The sequence below is a fragment of the Panicum virgatum genome, chromosome 2K (assembly GCF_016808335.1).
Source record: "Panicum virgatum strain AP13 chromosome 2K, P.virgatum_v5, whole genome shotgun sequence".
NCBI classification, from domain to species: domain Eukaryota; kingdom Viridiplantae; phylum Streptophyta; class Magnoliopsida; order Poales; family Poaceae; genus Panicum; species Panicum virgatum.
In genome coordinates, this window is record NC_053137.1 from 60,661,791 (window position 1) to 60,679,449 (window position 17,659).

The following is a 17,659-nucleotide window of genomic DNA, read 5'->3' on the forward strand; positions in this document are numbered from 1 at the left end:
AAGATGAAACCAATCATCATAGAATCAGACGAAAGGATTTCCTGAAATTAAACACCTCGCGGCTAGCATTTGCCAACTGACTGAGTTCACATTACACGCTCGTTTAGGCATCTCCTAACACAGGCACACAGCAAGCGGGATCAGCAACAACTACTCCAGAGATCCACCAGCCGCGGCTCGCTCGCCACAAGACAGCAGGGGGCAGCGGCAAAGCTTGCCTCAGAAAAAAAAAGGGACCCAAAACCTGTACAGATACAGAGAACGAGAGTGAGAGCCCAGAGACTGCCTTGACTGTCATGATCCACCAGAGCCGGAATGGATTTGGGGTATGTCCACAGAGCACACGGCTGCCCCTCAACAGAGTACAGACTTTGGTGGTTCTGATAACACACTAAGTCTCCGCAACGCTAGCTAGGGTTTGATGAGGAACCGGCGAAAGGAGGGGGCTGGTGCGATGGCCATTGAATCCTCTCCGGAGGGCAGGGTGCAGGGGCAGGATGGGCGATGAACGTTGGCATGTCTTGACCTGGCATCAGAACCGAGACGCCTTTGGGGTAGACAGGTATCTGCAAGCGACATGAACAAAGTGGTCAGTAAAAATGCATCAAGTGAACTCACTGAGGCCAATGTGAAAACAGAAACGTTAACTGCTTTGGTGCAAGCAAAAATGCTGTCATAAATTCAAGCTACATTGTAGTAGAAACAAACATGCGAGACATACGAGTACTGATGTAACTGAAATGCGAGATTGGTGATATTTTCAAACAAGAGCAAATTGTCATACTTCACAGAAATATTTCCTTTCACAAGAAGAGCTGACGACGTCATCTGACACATCACAGAATGAGGTATATAGCAATTATCATACAATTATAGTTCCACATTGGCACAGCAGCAAATGGTGGTAATTTTGCAACGTCCAGAGAAAAAACAGGTCTAGGCACAACCAAGGCCAGTTGTCCAGTGTTCATCCACGTAGTTGGATGTTTACAATTTAATTTGCCAAAGTACAAAGCCTCGGTATATGAATTTCTAAGTTCCTTCTGCGTAAATCATATCCCGTCGCATGCAAGTAATCCAGAATCATTTGGTGTCAACAATTACGATGAAAGTCAGACCTAGTATACAAAACTCACAGGAGGTTGGAATTGGAAGTGAAAGTTTAGGAACTACTACGATTTGGCAGGAGGTTGGAATTGGAAGTGAAAGTTTAGGAACTATTGCGATTTAAGAATGTTTTCCCACCGACTTATACTCTGGACAAGAAACTTTCACGCTGACACCTAGCAAGCAAATAACAAAATTAATAAAGAAATCTAGCAAGCATATAACTATGATGTTCTCTGCAAATGCATTATCAAAGCTCAAACCTACCATCAAAGGAACTTTCCAGTACGGCTGCGACACAGCCTTAGATTGTCAAATGGACCAACAGAACTAAAAGGAAAGAACACAGGTATGCTTGACCCCATGTGTATGCGGTAGCTTTCTACTGGCAATTTAGCTAAACTGTATTGTACTGATACATAAAAATTTCCGCAACTAAAGTTGGCATGACAATCTTCGGCTTGCAGGTCATAAAAAGATGATACTGTTCTAATCCAGTGTGCACTCAATGACTTAACCAATTATTGTTCTTTCCCACCAGTGGAACACTAGACAGTGGCAAACAGTTAACCATTCATCATAAAGTTTTCATGGGTTCTCAAGTGTACTACATAGTGTGTACTTGTAAAGATTACAGTGTATGAACTCTGCAAAGTAAAACAGTTTTTCGGAACAAAACAAAGTAAAACAATAAACTTGAAACTAACGCTAATTGATCTATCTGAAAACATGTCTCTCACAGTAAATTTAAAGCCGTGTACCAGTAATCGGACTGAGCGAACGGGTGCCTAACCGGACTGGTTAGGTGGCCTCAGTAGCACTCCTCAGGTCTTGAGTTCGACTCCCGGTGGGAGAGAATTCCTAGCTGAGGTTAAAAAAATCCTCTCGCTTGCCTACACGCCAAAGCACATGGAAAGTGGTCCCGGCCCGCTCTCACATGGGCACAAGTACAGGTTATGGCACCCCTGTGTAAGGGCGGAACAAGGGTTCGGGGGTTTTCTCGACCTGCGTGAGAGATCTTCTCTTAGCAAATGCCTGGGGGCCGTCATACCCCTGCAGATCGAGTTTTTTTTAGTAATCGGACTGAAAAAAATGTTCTTTCTTCCAGTTTGTCAGAGAAGAAAGGAAATTATATTGTATTTTTTTGAGCAATGAAATTATATTGTAGTTTGCACACCTCACACGTGAGAGTAAATGCTTTTCATCTCCATGGTCTGACCCACTGCTCTCAATAGTAACAAAGTTCAACTGCTGTCTGATGATCCATCTTAACAACAAGATGCTCCACATGACCACATTACTAACAATTATTAAACAGTAAAAATGATGACACCATCTGGGACATGTATGTAGTGGTTCCGTGGACAACCAAGATTGCAATTGGAAACTACACCGGGTCCAGACTTCGGTGTGGCTGCAGATAGGGATGGGTCCTTGTCTGTTTGCTGCTGTCAGCCAAATCCCCCTCTCAATTCCATAACCCATGCTCTCTTTTTTGAAGGAATACGGGCCCCAATCTTTTATGGCTCATTCGATATATAAATTCATTTAGACAATATGTACAAGATTCTTGTGACAAGCTATACAATTGTGTTACCTGAAACTGAAATTAGATAAACTGTATACAATTTGGGGAAGATAGACGGAATGGAATTCGGGGACTGATGCTTCTACCTACAATCTTGGTGCCATTATCTACTTTAGACTCTCGGTAGTGGGCACTAAATAAGCACTACAAGAACGAAACTTTAAACAAGGATGGGTGCAAAAGCAGAATATGCACAAACGAGGCAGCAACCTTATCTAACTGGAGATCTGGATATGGCTAGCTGAGTTAGCAACAGATACTTGCGGAGTTGTGGAACTGAACTAGTAGAGCCCATGTGCATATATGAAGTTATTAGAACAATGGCATGCCCACATACTAAACTGAAAGGCACATCTTGGGATTGCATCAGTCCTAGATTCCTAGTATAACTTATGTGCGTGTATGAACAGCTTCGACACTAACATATGCAGGAACTTGACATTTCATATCAAAATAGCGTCATTTACTTTTTCCTATGCGCAATGCATGGTCTCTTCCAGTGCAACCAGACAACTATTATGCATCGAATCATTATAGGACCGTCCTAATTTCCGAACCTAAGGATTCCAGTTGCACGAGCGCTTTAACGACCAGAAGTGAAAATCATTTGCATTTGAGCATTTCCATCTTCCTCGCCAGATGCCTTCGTGCCACCGCTGAATTATGATCGAGTAGAGCAGAAGACTAGAGGATGACAAGAACCGATGGTCCGACAAGATTCGCAATCAGGTCCATCAGATAGCCAGACACACAGTAGCAAAAAGCAAGGCCACGCGACAAGGCGAGGAATCATGAAAAGCGTCGCGCCATGGATGGGCGAGGCGTGCGGGAACAGTGTGGCGTACCTCGAGGGGCGCGTGGCCTTCGAGCTTCCTCGCCGCCTCGAGATCCGCGCCGGGGGCGGCGCCGCCCCCGCCGCCGCGGCCGAGGAGGCGGCGGAGGATCCCCCGGGGCGGCGGGGCGGCCGCGTGGGCCGGGGGCCGGAGGAGGTGCTCGAGGATGGCCATGGCGAGGAACATGGAGACGAGGATGGCGGTGGCCACGAACCCGAACGACACCGCGCTCACGCCGCTGTCCAGCTGCCGCCACCGCATCTCCTCCGCTGCCGCGGCCGCGGCAGCAGCAGCCGCTGCCACCTCCCCGGGCCCGGCCGCCGGGGCCATCGCCGGCCCGCGCACCATCGCACACCGCCCGCCCTCCTCCTCCCCGTCCCCGCCGCCGCTCCCAGGCCTCTGGTCACAGCCCGCGCGGCGCCATTGGCGGCTCCTTGCCTTCCCCCCCGCGCGAGTGGGTGGTGTGGCTAGGCTAGTCGTCTTCCGCAACCTTTCTCTGCCGCGGCGCCGCGCGCGACGAGTGGAGTTCGGAGGGAGATGGGGCAGACCTGGGACTGAGGGGAGGAATCAGGAAGGGTCGGGCACGGTCTATGCGACGCGATCCTTTTCCGCAGCGCAGCAAAGCTTGAGACCCTTTTCGAGGACGGGGAAGGGGCAGGACGGGCATTTCGTCGTGACGGTGACTGACTGCGCCTGCGAAGGGCGGGCTGGCTCGCGCGGAGCGGCTCCTCAGCAGGGATGTGGCTCGACGTTTTTTTTTTTTGATACCGGAATTGCCCCTAAACTCGGTCGTCTCGAGTTCGAGCAAACAGTGGCTTACTACAACCACGGTTTTATTGTCAAGGTCTGACGCAATGACAAATTGACATTGTTAAACTTAAACAGAAATACCATACGGCTTCGTGGAAGAAAAGCAGCCCGCACCAAAATTGCAACAGTATCATAATCACTCTGTTCGGCAGCTCCAGCAGCCTTCAACCCAACAGTATTTTCTTCTCACACCGCTCTAGCACCAGCTTCCAGCCACCAGCCAGCCAACAATATTTTTCTGTCACACCACTCCAGCCACCAGCTACAGCTTCAACCCAGCGAACAGAGTGAATATCCATCACATACTCTTCTTTGAAGATTCTGGAAACACTTAGAGCTCGTTTAGTTCCCAAAAATTTTCACGCGCTACAGTAACTTGCAACGTTTGACTATTAATTTGGAGTATTAAATGTGGATAACTGACAAAACCCATTCTATAACCCCCGGGTGAAATCGCGAGACGAATCTAATGAATCTAATTATGCAATGATTAGACAATGTTGTGCTACAGTACCACCCTCTAATGACAGATTAATTAGCCTTAATAGATTCACACCGCGATTTTTCGTCCATCCATGTAATTAGTTTTATAATTAATCTATATTTAATACTCCTAATTAGCGGTCAAACAGCCTGGGAACTAAACGGCCCCTTAAATAATCTCTAGAGAAAATATATAGCACAAGTATTGAGTGTAAGAATTGGAGGCCGTGTTTAGTTCCTAAAAAATTTTCTATAGTATTCGTCACATCGAATATTCGGACACATACATGAAGCATTAAATGCAGTTGAAAAAATAATTAATTACACAGTCTAGCTGATTAGCACGAGACGAATCTTTTAATCATAATTAATCCATAATTAGACATTATTTGTCAAATAACAACGAAGTATGCTACAATACTAAAATCCAAACTTTTTCACAACTAAACGGGGCCTGTCCTGAAAAATGCTAGCTCCCACCTCTTGGACAGTCAACAAGTCAACCGCGAGCTGCGAGGAGCTCGGATCTGCAGCCCCTTGTCGACTTGGCAGCACTACTGCATCAGTGGGAGTTTTATGGATACAGATATCTAGACTGGAAACTAGATAATCGTGCCAAATGAGTTTTATGATGATGAAATTCTCCTCACATCTCATAAAACTCCATCATTCTATCTTCTTGTCACGTCAGTAAAATTGATAATATTTAATGCCATGAAATTTTTCATGAAATCCCCACTGAAACTTGCCTAACCACTGTTACACTAGGCATCTAAAATGTCAGTGGGATTGTCATAAGAATGTCATAGACATTAAATTTATTAACATATACCAATAGTATAATGAGAGAGAAAAGATGAGTATCATAAAATGTGAGAAGAGTGTTATGATGATGACGCTCTACCGACACAATTCTTACAGTCTAGATAACTGTGGTGATGACATTTTCACTAAAACTAGCCTAATGAAACCAAGCCCTGTCCCTGGTCAGGCGTCACCAACGCCGAAGGAGGCACGAAACGCGCGGCGCGCGCGATCTGATCGGGGCGACGGCGACGGACAAGCTCCGCCACCGGACACTTGCCGCTCCTACAGTCCTACGAGGCAGGTGTCAGTGGTGGGCGGCCCTGCGCGGCTGCTGCGCCCACCTATCGGCCGATCACGCACTTCACCGCGGCCGCTGGCTCGATGCGCGGCCGTTTTTCTCGTCTGGCGACGTCAACGAGTGGGACAAAGAAAAGCTGGAAGCTTTGTGACTTTGAGAGCCGTGACGGGGAGAGAGGCTCCCGCATACCGGGAGAGAGGAAGAGGATCGATGCTCGGCTCGCGAAAGGTCGAAAGATCGATGCTGTGGAGTGCTCATCGGCCGTAGTACTCTCGTGATCTGCCGCTGCCCACGAACGTTCCACGCGCACAAGTTCCCACCATTTCCTTTCGATTTTGCCCCTGGCCGAACGATGCCAACAAAGCGGCGAACATTGACTCGAGCCACCACCCGCCGCCGAAGGACATGTGCGTGCTCTGTCTCGGTTCACCGGACGCGAATCGAGGCGCACGAGGCGCACGAGCATACTCTTATCCACCAGTCTAGACTAACAGAGGCTACGACGTGCAGAAAGTTCCCTTTCTTTTTTTTGATAGGGAAATTTCCCTTTCTTTAACCAAAAGCATAGTAACCGATCGCCGATCCACAGGGGAGGAATGGAATGGGCTCTGGCGTTCTGCCATCCTCCGGAGAAAAATGTTCGTAGGCCGCGAGCACTTGTTTAGGCGGCGGCACGCGGGGCGGGGAGCACCCCTCGTGCCCATCCGCGGCGGCTCCATAAATCCCGCGCGCCCGGTACACGCGTCCCCAAATGGCGTCGCCGCCCTATCCATACTTTGCAGAAGTCTCAGGCGCAGCTACTAGCCTACTAATCCATGCCCGGAGGAAAAAGGCACGGACTCTACTGTATTGTGTGATGTACCGCTGCCCAATCACGGTTACACGCTACGCGCTCCATGCATGCAATGCAAAATGTGATTAGCCTTCTTGCTTTGGAAAAGAGAAGGCTAGAGAACGTACAGCTGGATATCGAGCCAGCTCGGCTCGTTATAACTTGGCTCGTTATGGCTCGACTCGTTATAGTTTGTTATACAAACGAGCTCGGCTCGGCTCGTTAGTGGCTCGAGCCAGCTCCTTTGGCTCGCGAGGCAGAGTATACAAATATTTACATAGAGATAATAACCGTAAATCTGTAAAAAAAACACATCACATGCATATTTTAAGTGAAATAAATAAAATAATGTGAATTATATAATAAAAAATATAAGTATGTTATCATCCATGATCATGATCAATCATTATTCGTTGATCGTTTCCACTAATTCATACAATATTTGTTATTTATCTTGGTTCGTTATGCCTCGCGAGTAGCTCGCGAGTCAGCTCGGGCTGGCTCATTATAAAGCGAGCTGGCTTGTTATAAAACGAGCTGGCTTATTATAAAACGAGCCGAGCTCGAGCCGAACTATTAACGAGTGAGTCGAGCGAGCTAGCGAGTTATGAATTTTTCGTCCATCCTTACGTGCAGCAGTGCTAGCGACACGGGGTGCGACCGTGCAGGCCGTAGACGGGGACGAGGACAGCACGGGCGTGTGGGACGTGACTGCCGGAATCGCCGCTTAATTAGCCAAGTCCAGTGGCGAGCCTAGAGGGGGTGATTGGACATGGGGATCCGATTATTGGTGGCCATTGAGTTGATGAGGGGGGGGGCCGTTGATGAAGGGTGCAGGGAGCGCGGCGATCCAGGGTGGACCGTGGACGCGCGCGTGTGATGGTGGTGACGACGCGGGAGCCTGCGCGAACCGAGTGTCTGACCTTGCCGGTGCCAGGTGGAGGCGGCGTGGTCGATCGGGGAACCGGGGGCAGGCGGGGTGCCGCGGCATGGCGGCAGGCGGGCAGCACCCGCCCGCCGCTCCGAGTGGGGTGTCGGGCGAAACGCCGTGCCGGTGGTTTCGTGGGCAGCGCAGGCCTTGGCAGTCTGGCTTTGGCGCCGTCCTCCTGCACGTCCCCTCACCGGGCCCCTCGGTCACAGTCCGTCCATTCGTTCCCTGTCGAGTCGGCGGAGGGAGGTAGCTGGGCCGAGTTGGCCAGGGAGGGAGGCAGATAAATGATTTGGGCTGAATTGCCGAACGGATAGGAAGTGGGGGCCCACATCACGCTCCAGACCATGTCCTAAACCGTGTCGACCCGCAGCCCAATAAGAGCCCCGGAGGAGTTCGAAACCGGATTTCTGGCTGTGGCTGGGAATAGACGGCGACCACCGCCACGACGGCGACGGCAGCGACGGCCACCATTCCCTTCCAACCCCCCACACACCCACCATGGCGGCGCGCGTGCCGCGATGGCGCTCGCTGGCGCCCGCCCCACGGCCCACGCTCCCGCGTCCGCGGCCAACACCAAGCGCCCTGAGTGGAGGACGCAGCCGAGCCTCAACCGCCGCGGCCTGATCGCCCGCGCTTCCCACCGCCCATCCTGCGCTGCTGAGGTGGGTGCGCCGGCTCTGGACTTGTCAGATAGCTTCCAAGCTTCCAGAGCTTTATTTGTGCTCTTGGTTTGGCGTCATGGGTGCAGGAGGGGGTTATCCAGTGGCTGAGGAGCGCGGCCGCGGCGCTGGCCATCGCCGCGCAGATTTCCGTGTCGCTGCCGGCGGACGCGGTGCTCTACTCGCGGGACACGAAGATTCCGAGGACCGGAGAGCTGACTCTGAGGAAGGCCATCCCCGCGAACCCAAGCATGAAGATCATACAGGTTTTACTATCCTCGGAACCGGCATTGAGGTTTGCTTATTATTCAGTTCTTCAGCCTGGGCATTCACTTATAGTGCTGCATTTGGCAGGAATCTCTGGAGGATATCTCGTATTTGCTGAGGATACCACAGAGGAAGCCGTACGGTACCATGGAGGGCGATGTGAAGAAAGCCATGAAAGTAAATTGTCTCCATGGCATGTTTTTTTGCCTTTCCTAGTTGTTCTTCGGAGTTCAGAATAACTAATCCCTGGAGCTATTCAGAGTTCAGACAGATGGCATTCGCTTGGCCTGGACACAGTGGCCTTCGCATTGCACTTGCCACTTGATAGCATTGCGCTTCCTACATATAAAACTTTGTGCTCTTGGTGTAGATTGCAATGGACAGCAAGGAGGCAATCCTGGGAAGCATACCTGCAGAGCACAAGGAGGAAGGTGCCAAGCTATATACTTCTCTTCTCGAAGAGAAGGTAAGCATGCTATGTTAGGAGTGGAAAATGTAGTTCACAGAACAAATATGAACCCAGTTTTCAACCTGTATTTATCCATGAACCCTTATTTGTTATTCCTGTTGCTTGATAGCTGAGATACTTTAACATCACCTACAGGGTGGTTTGCAGACTCTATTGAAATATATTAAGGAGAATGACCCTGACAAACTTTCCATAGCACTTGCTTCATCACTTGATACTATTGGTGAATTGGAGCTATTGCAGGTACCTCAGCAAACCCATAAACTGTGGGATAGAATTTAGACTGTGCTTTTCAGTTCCACGATCATTAAGATTTCTTGAAAATTTATTTTCTCCCCCCTCTTTCAATAGGCTCCTGGTTTGTCCTTTCTACTGCCCCAACAGTATTTGGAATATCCAAGGTGACACTTCCCTTCTATTTCTGTGATTGATTGTATTTTTTTCACCATTGTTTTTCTTGTTTCAACCAGCCACTAGTCTGGATCATAAATTAGTTGAGTGTTGATGTTATGAAACTTCTCGACCTGCAAGGGGCAAGCGCCCCCCCCCCCTCGTGGAGCATCAATGTAAGAAGACCTCTCACGCAGGTCGAGAAAATCCCCGAACCCTTGCCTCACCCTTACACAGGCGCGCCATAACCCATACCGTAACCCGTGTGAGAGCGGGCTAGGGTGAGCCGGGACCTAATTCCATGTGCTTTGGCGTGTAGGAAGGCAAGGGGATTTTTTGACCTCAGCCTGAAATTCGCTCCCACCGGGAGTCGAACCCAGGACCTGAGGAGTGCTACTGAGGCCACCTAACCAATCTGGCTTGGCACCCATTCACGATTTTATGGAACTTCATCACGCATGACTTCGTTATATACACATTTTCAGTGGAGCATGAGAAATACCAACTACCTTAGCTGCTTGATGTAGTAATCAGGGATTCCTGGCTGCCCTTTAGTAGGTTAATTTGAATCTCTGTGTGACTTGTGAAACTTCATTTAATTCTATATTTTAGTGCTCAATAATAATAAGAAAAACATCTATTCACCACTATGAGCACACTGATTTGTTATTGGGTCTGGCAGTGCAAACACTTGCAAGTTAATTTTCGCATTAAACTAAAAAACTGTTATTAGTTTGAAAACAAATTATGCAATATATTTTGAGAAAACAGAGAATAGATTCAGGATGTAATGTCAATCTGAATATTCAGTTTCTGGGGGCATTTACATAATTGAGCATGCAGTTTTCCAATCTCTGACAAAAGATTTTTTATGAAATTTAGTTTAAACAGCTTGCTATTAATAGGCTAACAGGAAGAGGAGTTGTTGAATTCACAGTTGAGAAAGGTGATGGTCCAACATTCTTTCCAACTGGTGGTGGTGAACCAAAAAGTGTCGCCACAATTCAGGTAGATAGCAGAGGCACTGTGTAGTTATAGTCCATGGAAAACTTGATGTAAATCAACAGTTTAAACTCTTCTAGCATCTTTTCCTTCACGCCTTCTGTTCTGAGAAGAATTTTTTCTGTTATTCTTTGTAAGTGTTTAGTAGCTCTAATAATTGAGCAGACACTTAACGTTTTCCCATCAATGTAGGTTGTCATTGATGGCTACTCTGCCCCACTGACTGCTGGAAACTTTGCAAAATTGGTAAGGTCACTTAACTCTGACCCAATCTCTTTATTTCCTCAAAGTTGTTATGGGGAAATTCGTAAACTGTAAACTTTCATGCTCCCTGCTTTCTGGAACAATAAGCTGCAAATTTGACTACTGAAACAGGAGTTTTGTTACGCAGAAATGGCAATAGCAGTTTTTTCATACAATAGCTTCAAATAAAGGTTTTTCAGTAACTTTTATCAGCGAATGCTTAGAACTAACAATAGTCAAATATGTGCTTTGAAGACTGCATCAATATCCAAACGACAAGTAAAACAATGGAGGGGGAAGGTTTTTCAGTAACTTTTATCAGCGAATGCTTAGAACTAACAATAGTCAAATATGTGCTTTGAAGACTGTATCAATATCCAAACTGATGGACTATGGATAAAAGCACACACCCCTCCCACTATAACACCTGGGTTTTATGGTCGGGTTGGCTAGGTGGGGCGCGCTAACATGGTACCAGAGCCGAGGTCTCGGGTTCGAACCCACCCGGCCACGCATTTCCGCTGCGCGATTTCCCCTGCGCCTCTCGTGTGCTGAGACCTGCTGCGGGCTACGCCGGGCTCGCACGCCGTAGGGGGAATGATGGACTATGGATAAAAGCCCACACCCCTCCCACTATAACACCTGGGTTTTATGGTCGGGTTGGCTAGGTGGGGCGCGCTAACACAAACGACAAGTAAAACAATGGAGGGGTATGAACAAAATTCTCTTTATGTCTTGAAATTTACTTTACAAGTTCTTTGTTCTTATTACCAGCTCTAATTCAATGCAATAACCTTTCCTTCAGGTCTTGGATGGGGCATATGATGGGGTAACACTGAAATGTGCAAGTCAGGCAATTGTTGCAGATAATGAGACTGGGAAAAAGGGGTACACTGTTCCATTAGAGGTCATGCCTGCAGGACAATTCGAACCATTGTACAGAACTCCATTAAGCATTCAGGTTAGTCACTCCCCTGGACTGCTTTTCTGGCAGTGGAATTTAAGCATATGATTTCGTTATTATTTTAGGTGAATGATGTCATCTTTTGCAATTCATCTTATTTTGTTTCATTTGATCTAGGATGGAGAATTGCCAGTCCTGCCGATGTCTGTATATGGTGCTATTGCCATGGCACATAGTGTGGATTCAGATGAATACTCCTCACCAACGCAGTTCTTCTTCTATCTTTATGACAAGAGAAACGTGAGTAAAAAAGCCTAGCACTCATCATCATACTTTAAGACATCAAACTGCATATTCTTACTATCCAATTTAAAAGATCGAATTGTATAAGGCCAATCCCAGTGCAAGTTTCATAGAGGTTTCATGCACATTTAAGACAGTGACACGTCAGCAACTGTGATGACATGGCAAGGTAATTATGAAGAAAGAGAGGGAATGAGTTTCATCAGGATGAAACTGTGTATATACTGTTTCCCAGACTATGAAACTTGTTGACACTTGCATTGGGGCCATAGAATTTCATTTCATGCACTTGTGCCCAATCACATGCCTCACAATTAAATGCTATGGCTAGTTTATGAAATCGTGAAATGAAACTTTGCATTGGGCGGTCTTGTTTCATTCACGAACTCAAATGTACTTAGATGACATGACACTATGAAACCGTGCAATGAAATTTTGCACTGGGAATAGCCTAAGTGTACTTTGCTGAATAGTGTAATTATTTTCCCCTCCTATTGTGAACCACACTGGCTATCTTTAAAGGGTTATCATATGCTTTTTCTTTAAACAAAAAGGTGCCAACTATCACTCTGCCAGGTCATACAAAGGATGAACGGCCCAATCTACTAATATTACTCGCTCTACCAGCCCATAATATATACTAGAAGCATGACTTGTTTATATATTTGGATGTGGTTTAGTACGATTCTATTTCATTTTCTGTAGTCTGGTCTAGGAGGAATATCTTTTGATGAAGGACAATTTTCAGTCTTTGGGTAAGTGGTGATTCATTTCATTTTCTGATAGCAAATTAATGAACAAGGATCGATAAGAGCTTCTATGGGCATCCAAACACCTGCAGGTATACCACGGATGGAAGGGATGTTCTGTCGCAGATTAAAACCGGAGATAAAATTCGTTCTGCCAAGCTTGTACAAGGCAGAGAACACCTTGTGCTGCCATCAGCAGTCCCTGAAGAGAGCTGATATCATCGTCGCCAAACATTGCAGCATTCTTTACACTGATCAGGCAACCAACATTTTGTATATCCATGCCACTAAACCTGACCAAGCAGTTCATAATCAAATATACATATAAGAATCATTGTACATGAAACCATTTTTTGTGGTGTATCGATCACTTTGCACTCTGAACAGAATGGAATTCTTTATTCAACAGTTATGTCACGGTGCCAGGAAGTCGCCGGCGGCGTGCATCTCTCGTTGAACCAGGCAAGGATGTCACCACGGACGCGCTCGATGTTCTCGTCTGGTTCCCCGAAGAGCAAGGAGTGGAGCATCCCGTCGTATATCTTGATGGTCTTGTCCTTGCTGGCGGCGGTCTTGTACAGGGCGCGGCTGACTTCGGGATCGGTGACCTCGTCGGCGCTGCCGTGCACGACGAGAAACGGGATGGTGACCTCGCCGAGGCGCTTGGCCAGCTCGTCGGTGGCGCGCAGCAGCTCGATGACGGTGCCGAGCCTGGGGCGGCCGTTGTAGCGCACGGGGTTGCGCGCCGCAATGACGCGCTTGGCGGGCACCTTGACGGACTTCTCGATGAGGTCGGCGGTGGGCACGATGGCTGCCGTGGGCGCGAACCGCGCGACGAAGGTGAGGATCTCCGGCAGCGGCCACGGCGGGCGGATCCGGTCGGAGATCCTGCACATGGGCGCGACGAGGACGGCCCCTGCCCACTCCTCGGGGCGCGTGCGGAGGTGGATGAGCAGGCAGATGGCGCCGCCCATGGACTCCCCGAAGAGGAAGCAGGGCAGGCCCGCGTGCTCCTCCCGCGCCCTGACGTCGCGGAAGAAGGCGAGGAGGTCGGTGACGGCGGCGTCGAGGTCGGGCACAAAGGCGCGGAGGCCGTGGGAGCGGCCGTGGCCCGGGAGGTCGGCGGCGAAGCAGGCGAACCCGGACCGCGCGAGGAAGACCGCCGTGGACTGGAACGTCCAGCTGACGTCGTTGCCGTACCCGTGGACCATGAAGACGAGCGCCTTGGGGCGCGCGGGGGCGCGGGGCCGCCACGCCCGCGTGAAGAGCCGCCGGGCGCCCTCGTCGAGCGTGGTGAAGTAGGACGACTCGCCCTCCGCGCCGTGCGCCGCGTAGTACTCCGCCTCCGTGGCCGGGTGGTCGCCCCAGAAGTGGAGCGCCGGCGCCGGCGCCGTTGACGACGCGTCCCCGTCCGCCGGCATGGTGGGGATCAGAGTTTGGTTCCGGACGGTGTCGTGGGGTGCGGCGCGGATGGGGAACTACTGGGGTGGCCGGCGAGTGGGGGAGTCGTTGCTGCCAGTTGCGTAGCGGCATGGGAGAAGCGGCGTTTGGGTGCGAGACACGGATTCGTTTCCGGCCTTCGGCTGGGGTAGCCGGGTAGGTAGGGACCAGGGACAGTTCGTGAAGCCGTTCCACCAGCTCCTCCCTGCACCGGCGCAAAACCCACGTGGCCACGTGGTCTCTGTTCGCTGTGCTGTAGCTGGTGGCTGATGCTGATTTGTTGCGACAGAAAAATACTGCTGGTTGGTTGGTGGCTGCTGGCTGGTGCTGATTTGGTATAAGAAAAAAATACTGTTGGCTGGATGACAGAGTGACTATTCGCTCTTAGTTGGCACACGCTGGGAACATTAACTCCCGTACCAGCAATTTTTTTTCAAGACAGAAGACACGGAATATAGAAACGCTTACCAGGATTGGTAAGCAATAGACTTTAGAGCCAAAACCTTTTGATTCTAGAACGTGAAGAAACATGATCCTCGATCACAGGAGTCTCATTGACTCCATTTTTCTCTCTCTTTTTCTCTTTTGAAGAAGCAGCATTTACAGCAAACAAAAAAAGTGAAGTTTTCCAGGGTCAAAAATGGGGTGGACCTGTAGCTGAAAATAAGAGCCCAGTTAGCAAGGGCCTATTCTGATTTTGGCCTGAGATGCTCGGGCTGCACATGATACTTTCTTGGGCCGCTGCAGATCTTGGACAGTTCTCCTTGCGCGCCGAATTCAGATCATGGTGCATTGGTGCGTGAAATTTTTTTTAGCAAAATCATCTTAGCCGTCATAGGCACATGCATGCGAGGAGTTCGTCGCAAAGAGTGACTGGTCTGGTAAGTGCGCATATTCCCCGCGATGAATTGATCATACATATACATATACTATATACTGGCTCTGTTCGGCTGGCTGTGGCTGGTAGTTGCTGTTGATTTGTTGTGAGAGAAAAGTACTGCTAGTTGGCTGTGCTGGTGGCCAGTATTGGTGTGGTGTGATAGAAAAATACTGTTGGCTGATTGCGGCAAAATAGAGTGACTGCTACATGATCTCTAACGTCATCGCCATGTTTTCTACGAAAAACTCCACTCGTCTTGGCATTGATGGTGATGATTCGGCCGGTTGGTCCGGGACCGCCATGGGCGCAGTGGCGCACCTTCCCCGGAAGGCCCGGACAGATGGTCCGGTGGATCGGCAAGCACATCTACCGGATCTACCCCTTGTATCCGATTCCAACCGGCATTGGGGGCCTCCCACCTCCCTCTCTATTGAGTTCCCTTCGTTTTGTTTTCACGCCAAGAAAATAAACTCAAGAGACTTTCAATAAGGTCCCCATTAGAGGAAGCTGGTGAGTACAGCACCGCCGACGTACTTTGCCCCCAGAAGCCAAAAAGGAGTACAGTGCTATTACCTGAACTTCCTGCAGCCCCTATGGTTGTTGGTAACGCCACCTACTGTGCCGTGCGCCTCACTGTTGCTCATCACCTCATCATCAAGCACGTAAAGCATCATGAAAATACAATCCACAGTTCACAGTGACAGATGATGATAGCTACATATATCGAGCAAACTTTATTCGAATTAATACTGGCGGAGAAACAAGCTGCGTGCTAATAATAACAAACCAACTCGGCCAAGATCCGACGCTTCTTCGTCCTACACATCGCTCGTCGAGCACAAACTGCACACAGTGACAGCAGAGAGGTGGGACGGACAACACACAGACATGCGTGCATGCAGGGAACACGAAGCACGCGGCGCACGGCTAGCTCTGGCTATATACTCGTAGCGGTGGAGGATTATTCTGGGAATAATGGCGGCGAGGCCGAGACGACGGACCGGTCGAGCTCGAGCACCACCGTACCGTCGCTGGGCGCGTGGGTGCTCATCATGGAGTGGCCGCGCCGGGGCGGAAGGGGTTGGGGACCTCGAAGCCGGGGTTGGGCACCCAGGTGTCGTCGGCGCCGGGGAGGTACTGCCCGTTGGCGGCGGCGGGGATGCTGTGGTCCAGCCCGCCGATGTCCGGGATGTAGTGGCTGCCGATCTCGTACCGCCCGATCCCCGGGATCAGCACCGTCCCCTCCTGCACCGTGTCGGGGCGCTTCACGTCCTCCTCCGCCGCCGCCTGCTGGACCGGGACGGGGCGCGTCGCGGCGCCCAGCTGGGCGACGAACGCCGCGAACACGAGCAGGGCGAGAAGCAGAGCCGACGACGACCTGGCCATGCCGACGATCTCCTGGTTGCTGCTGGCCGCCTGGTAGCTACCTGATCGCGACTCACCGATCAATCTTGCTTGCTGTTGCTTTCGCGGTGTGGCTACCGGTGACGCCGCGCCCGGGCTTATATAGAGCGCTCGATCGGAGCCAGGGGGGCGCGGCTTCTTCCAGCGGCCGGGGCGGGAAAAGGCGGCGCGTTTAATTCGCGGCCGCTGCTTGGCGCGCGTCCCTCTCGACGGGCTAGCAGACTACCACTACACTTTGCCAGCGGCGCTGGCCGTGCGCTTCAAGCATACGATCGAGCGGCGGTTGGATTGGATCCGGGTGTGCGTCGCGCGTGCGCGGTGCGCCGGCCGGCGTGTGGGTGCGTCGTCGTCCGTCGTCGGCGGCGGCTAGTTACCGTTCGACGGCGACGGATCGGGGGCGATGGCCCGCTCCCCTTTCGAGTCTATTGATTGATTGATGATACGAGATGTGGCGGTCCCGCTCGGGTCTAGGTTCCACCCACTCTACGCTGCTCTTTATTGCGACGCCGGCGGCGACGGCGATCATGGGGTGGCTACTTATTTCGGCCTGGTGCTCACGTTTCCGACCATCCTCCCGTACGCTGATGAGCTGATGACACTGACCATCACGGCATCGCTCACTGTCTAGCACTGGTGTGATCCAAGCACGGATCGGAGACGTCCGCTCAGCAGTCGGGTTCAGTTGTCTCGTCAGGAAACATGATCTGCACGGAGCATTCTGCACTACCGTCTCGTCAGGAAACATGATCTGCACGGAGCATTACTAGCTGCACTACCGGACTCGCCTATTTTGCCGAGTGCTAGAGACACTCGCAAAAATAGGAAAACACTAGGCAAAGAAGTCGCCGAGTGTAGCACTCGGTGAAGCACACACGGCCTTTCTTCTACCGGCAAAGCCAGCTATACCGAGTGCCTTTTCTCGGGCACTCGGCAAACGTTTGCCGTGTGCCACGCCGCACTCAGCAAAAAAGAATGAAACGGGACGGCCGAACGGGACAAACGGGACGGGACGGGGAGGGGAACTTTGCCGAGTGCCGGACTCGTGGCACTCGGCAAAGATCCAAAGTTCGCCGAGTGCCAGACGCGTGGCACTCGGCGAAGTTTCAAACTTCGCAGAGTGCCTAGGTAATTACATTCGGCAAATCTGTTTTCCAGTAAATAGAAAAATGGTTGCTTTGCCGAGTGTCAGGCTAAAAACACTCGGCAAAGCTTGCTGTTTTTTGTATTTTTTCTGTTTTTTATATAATAACCACATTCATC

At 50.2% G+C, this 17,659-nt stretch overlaps 4 protein-coding genes across 5 annotated transcripts; 1 reads left to right on the top strand and 3 right to left on the bottom strand.

Moving 5' to 3' along the window:
• Position 1: 1 nt before the first annotated feature.
• On the bottom strand, positions 2–4,141 carry LOC120691792. Its single transcript, XM_039974988.1, has 2 exons — positions 3,541–4,141; positions 2–566 (listed from the first exon to the last, which is right to left on the bottom strand). The coding sequence occupies exons 1-2, from the start codon at positions 3,874–3,876 to the stop codon at positions 408–410; spliced, it is 495 nt and encodes a 164-aa protein (XP_039830922.1). The 5' UTR covers positions 3,877–4,141; the 3' UTR covers positions 2–407.
• Positions 4,142–8,139: 3,998 nt separating this feature from the next.
• LOC120691802 (peptidyl-prolyl cis-trans isomerase CYP37, chloroplastic-like) lies at positions 8,140–13,081 on the top strand. 2 transcript variants are annotated; one of them, XM_039975005.1, is made up of 12 exons: positions 8,140–8,351; positions 8,438–8,614; positions 8,703–8,792; positions 8,986–9,081; positions 9,220–9,327; positions 9,436–9,485; positions 10,380–10,482; positions 10,669–10,722; positions 11,525–11,680; positions 11,801–11,923; positions 12,632–12,681; positions 12,768–13,016. In XM_039975005.1, exons 1-12 carry the CDS (start codon positions 8,208–8,210, stop codon positions 12,889–12,891), a joined length of 1,275 nt encoding a protein of 424 aa, XP_039830939.1. In that variant the 5' UTR covers positions 8,140–8,207; the 3' UTR covers positions 12,892–13,016. The 2 variants fall into 2 exon arrangements, with proteins under 2 accessions (XP_039830939.1, XP_039830931.1); XM_039974997.1 differs by lacking the exon at positions 12,632–12,681 and having other exon boundaries at positions 12,713–13,081.
• Positions 12,958–14,342, bottom strand: LOC120691819 (caffeoylshikimate esterase-like). The gene has a single exon (XM_039975016.1). The coding sequence runs from the start codon at positions 14,094–14,096 to the stop codon at positions 13,074–13,076; it is 1,023 nt and encodes a 340-aa protein (XP_039830950.1). The 5' UTR covers positions 14,097–14,342; the 3' UTR covers positions 12,958–13,073.
• A 1,358-nt stretch (positions 14,343–15,700) lies between these two features.
• LOC120691827 (putative cell wall protein) lies at positions 15,701–16,485 on the bottom strand. Its single transcript, XM_039975027.1, has one exon. The coding sequence runs from the start codon at positions 16,379–16,381 to the stop codon at positions 16,046–16,048; it is 336 nt and encodes a 111-aa protein (XP_039830961.1). The 5' UTR covers positions 16,382–16,485; the 3' UTR covers positions 15,701–16,045.
• Positions 16,486–17,659: the final 1,174 nt, after the last annotated feature.